This window comes from Glycine soja, chromosome 3, assembly GCF_004193775.1.
Source record: "Glycine soja cultivar W05 chromosome 3, ASM419377v2, whole genome shotgun sequence".
Taxonomy (NCBI): Eukaryota; Viridiplantae; Streptophyta; class Magnoliopsida; order Fabales; family Fabaceae; genus Glycine; species Glycine soja.
The window spans coordinates 10449274-10453828 of NC_041004.1; the positions used below are offsets into that span (position 1 = coordinate 10449274).

Here is a 4555-nt window from a genome sequence, read left to right on the forward strand (position 1 = left end):
ATGAAAGTTTAAATAACAATTAAGTATGCTTCTTTAATTTTTTTTTCAAAAAAATTATTCCTAAAAATTTCATTCCCAAGACAGTTACGAGTAGATACTGGATGGTCCGAGACTCCGAGGCATTGTTGCAACGTCGAGGACAGACAAAGCAATTTGATGGGCCCCACACCAACCACAAAACCCTCCTATAATTAATTATAACACAAGTAATATTATCAACGGGGCAGCATATTTACATTATCTGAATCATGACACGAAGCATTGCATGTATTTGATATTTGACCTCAGCAAGATTCTTACATATCACTCTATGACATATTGACATGCCATATATTATATATAGATACAAAAATAACAATATCCTCATGTATCATTGTATATAAACTTTGACTTTGTAATTTTAAAAGAAATTTATTGGAGTATACCATATGAAAAACAACGTGGAAACCAATCCATGGCCATATGTTCTGCATAAGTTCTTTCCAATTGCAACTCTCACCAGACACAATAATCCAAAAGTTGTTTGTTCATCGGCTGCTTAAACATGCCAAGTTATCTGTCTTCCCTCTAATCACTTTCTCTGCCATAATTTTTCTTATCTATGCTGATAGTATTATCTACCATGATTCATTACACTCAGCAACTAATAAAGAAGCTACAGAGAAGTTGGAAGTTCACAATCACAGAACAAAAGAAGAAATAAGGTCAACACTTGTTCTCATACCTTTACATTCCATTCGAGAGAAGGATGAAGCTGATAGTCAAAAACAGAAGGCTCTAGTCACCCCATTAAATGTCACAGAAGAAGAAAGACAAACATGGTTTTGACAATAGTTGCATAACTTCAAGATCCTCAAGTCAAACAAACAACTTAACACAACAATTTCATGAGTTTTGGGATTTTTCGACCACGAATGCAAGGCTCAGTTTTTCATGACTTGGATTTCCCCCCTGCAAGTTTATTTGGAGGGAGAGAATTGCTTCCTGTGGAAAGCATTTTCAAGAACCATCCTAAGGCATGTCTGACAATTCTATCAAGAACTTTGGACACCAAGCATGGCTACAGGATCCTGAAACCACTGCTTGATCGTAGGTTCAAAGTGCAGGCAATGGCCCCAGACTTGCCATTTTTGGTCAAGGGGACTCCGGTCGAAGCTTGGTTTCGTGAGCTAAGGAAGGGTAGAAAGGACCCCAGTGAGATTCCTTTGTCTCAGAATCTATCTAATCTGATAAGACTTGCAGTTCTGTACAAATATGGTGGTGTCTACATAGATACATACTTTATACTTTATAGTTCTAAAACCCTTTCTAACAGGGTTAAAGAATTCTATTGGGGCGCAGAGCATGAATTCAGGTAAGCACTGGACTAGATTAAATAATGCAGTTCTGATTTTTGATATTGGACATCCACTTCTGCACAGATTCATCAATGAATTTGCCTTGACTTTCAATGGAAACAAATGGGGGAATAATGGTCCCTACCTGGTTTCCAGAGTGATTAAGAGGCTGTTTAAAAGACATGATTTCAACTTTACAATCTTGCCGCCTATGGCCTTTTATCCAGTGGATTGGAACAAGATAAGTGGGTTCTTTACAAAACTGAAAACTCAGGGAAGAATCAAGACGGGTAGAAGCCAACCTGCTTCAGCTCAGTGGGAAGACTTATGGGATTCATCTATGGAATAAACATAGTAGCAGATTGACAATTGAAGATGGAAGTGTCATTGGAAGACTTATATCAGATTACTGTGTCATTTGCAACCATAAATACTCCTCTTATTTAATAGTTGTTGAAATGAAAAAGGTGGAGATTTCATCAATCAGGGGAGACATGTTAACCTGTTGAAGAGTAAGACTATCAAGAGAAGAAATTTCTTTTGCATACCTATTTTTTATTCTTCCCACTGTACAGGAAACACTCTAGCCAAACACAAATAAATCAGCTAGTAAAGGAACTGGTTCCAGTCTTCCATGATATTGATTTTCTACCTTATCAATAAAAACAGCTTAAAATCCTATACTAACAGCAATTTCCATCAATTTTTGTAACTGAAACTCTACTGCAACCACAATGCATATGCAATTTAAAACCACATAGCAATCTAAACCCTAGGTAGCATTTATCAGAATCTAAAATTTCCACATTTTTTACAAAATTAACCCTGGCAATCTACTGAAAACTTTTTTCTAGTCAGTTTGGCTAACTGTGGTATTTACAATCTAAATGCCAAAATCTCCAACCATACATATCCACCATTTGAGGCTATGGCTAACCCACTTTCTCTACCAGTTCTTGACAAATGGGTGGTTTGAATCTGCATGATTACTGCCCAAGGATCCTGGAATTCATTTCTGAATCATTGCCACAGAGATATGCAATTAATTATTAGGGAGTTACTGTAATACTCAATGTTTTGCCAAGCTAGTATGCTCCATTTCAAATAATCTCCTAAGGGATGTGTTTTCTCCTTACCTCAATAGAAACAAAGTTATACTTCTATAAGCTGAGGATAATGGAAAGCAGCTGAAGATAACACAGATGATGAAGACATATACAAGTAACTTTTGGTGCTTTGTATTCTGCCTGATATATTCCTCTGATCTTCAAAGGCAATAAATCGGTGGACCTCTACATCTCTTTCCTAAGTAGATTTTATATGACGAGTCCAAGATTACTCCAAGTACAACGCAAATAAATAAAATTGATAAGTTTCTTTACTCCTTTTATTTATAAGATCTAACATAATGAACAAAAACTAAGAAGGCAAGCACCATTAGAAAAGAATTAAGATGACTGCACTTTCCTTTTGGAGCTAACATACAAAAACACAATATTAAACCTAAGCCCCTAGTTGAACAACGAAGAATTACTGTATAAAAACTGTATAAGGGCAGCATGTGTATTGTGGCCAGGTTTAATCTGGTAAAATAGAACCTTTCCGGTGTTAAGATTTAAGAGACACTCACTACTTCCCTTTTCTCATGTCGCATACTACTAACATCTCATACTTTTCTTTAACATGGGCAGAAACCCTTAGTCCACAATGAGAAAATACAAAAAAGTCCAACGAAGCACAAATCCTAAGCAAAAACCACCCTATATTTTTCTCTTTTTAATTATTATTGCCTTTCCAATCCCCAGCCCCAAAACTCTAAAGCAAGACTGTTCATAACATTAATGTATAAAGAAGAGCAATAAAGCAAGTGACCTCAATGAAGGACAATAAAAATAGAAACTGATATAACATAAGCAAAACCCAAATTGTGTATGTCACAATGGAATCATATATCAACAACTAAACCATGGAAAGGCTCAAAATTACAATTCACCACTAAAATCAACCCGAGAAAAGGGACTCGTCGATTTCAATCTTCACCACCTCATTATCTTCGAACTTGTCTTTCTTGGAAGGTGCCGGTGGAGCATAAGGCCTTGGTGGTCCTCTACCCTTCTTCTTGTCCTTTGGCCTCGCCTAATAATAATAATAATAATAATAATAATAACAACCCATCAAATAACATCATATTAGAACACAGAAAAACACAACATGAAAAACTAAAAAGTGGATTTTTTTTTTGAAGAAAAGTGAAAATGGGATAAGAAATTTACATTTCCAAATGAATGGGCGAAGCGCTTTCCCTTGGCAGTTTTCCGGTCCCCTCTGCCACAGTACACTGGGAGAGAAAGAAAGAAACGCAAAATTGGGAAATGGGGTGTTAGAATTCATACAAAATAAAGAAAATTTAACAAAAAGTTTGATTTTTTTTTGTTGTTGTTGCAGAAAGTACCAGAAGGGGTTGGGGAAAGAGTGGAGGTTGCAGAGGCCGAGAGAGAAGCGAAGGAAGTGGAGAGTGGTGAAGAGAGAGTTTGGGAGTGAGAGAAGGAAAGGTGAGAGGTGGAACTGTGCAATTGAACGGAGAGTGGAGGAGGTGATGCTAGCAGTAGAGACGCCATGGCTGAGGATAACTAAAGAGATAAGGTTTGAGAAGGAGTAAAAGAAATAGAGTGACGGTTTTTGCCTTGTTCTCATAAAGTGGAGCTAAAGTGGTGTTGTAAAACAACGAGAAATCCTAAAAAAAAAAAAAAAAGTACTTTATGCGGCGATGACTGACAGCATTTTAGTGTAAGAATTTATTTTGTGTTTTTGGATATTTTTTGTTAGTGGTATAATGTCATATACATTTAAGAATTTTGTTCATTTATTTTTAATTTTGTTCATTTATTTTTATTTTAGTAGTAGAATCCAATTTAGATTTTTATATTGCTTTTGTGGGTTTCATATTTGAAATTAGGAAAAATAATTTTAGTGAAAAAATTATTTTGGGTTCTTAGATTACAAAGTCTTATAATGTCATTTAGGAGGCAAGAATTTTATTCATTTTTATTTTGCTTTAGTGATAGATTTCAATTTGAATTTTTGAGTTGTTTTTGGGTTTCACATTTAAACTTAGTTAGGAAAAAAGACATTAAAAGTTTCAAGAAAAACAAATGAGTTCTTGAGAGTTATTCTTAGGGATGACAAAACGAGTTGGGACAGGCGAGTTTGCCCGCTAA

General features: G+C 35.5%; 1 protein-coding gene and 1 pseudogene across 1 annotated transcript; one reads left to right on the forward strand and one right to left on the reverse strand.

The window, feature by feature from the left end:
* The first annotated feature begins 378 nt into the window (after nt 1-378).
* On the forward strand, nt 379-2030 carry LOC114406164 (annotated as a pseudogene).
* Nucleotides 2031-3196: 1166 nt separating this feature from the next.
* On the reverse strand, nt 3197-4037 carry LOC114406165 (30S ribosomal protein S31, chloroplastic-like). Its single transcript, XM_028368762.1, has 3 exons — nt 3790-4037; nt 3611-3675; nt 3197-3473 (listed from the first exon to the last, which is right to left on the reverse strand). Exons 1-3 carry the CDS (start codon nt 3953-3955, stop codon nt 3339-3341), a joined length of 366 nt encoding a protein of 121 aa, XP_028224563.1. The 5' UTR covers nt 3956-4037; the 3' UTR covers nt 3197-3338.
* Between the last annotated feature and the right edge of the window lie 518 nt (nt 4038-4555).

Coding starts and splice junctions, on each gene's coding strand:
- LOC114406165 (XM_028368762.1), bottom strand. CDS start 3,955: ATGGCGTCTCTACTGCTAGCATCACCTCCTCCACTCTCCGTTCAATTG. Junction 3,676..3,789: donor TCTTTCCCCAACCCCTTCTG/GTACTTTCTGCA, acceptor TTTCTCTCCCAG/TGTACTGTGGCAGAGGGGAC. Junction 3,474..3,610: donor TCGCCCATTCATTTGGAAAT/GTAAATTTCTTA, acceptor TATTATTATTAG/GCGAGGCCAAAGGACAAGAA.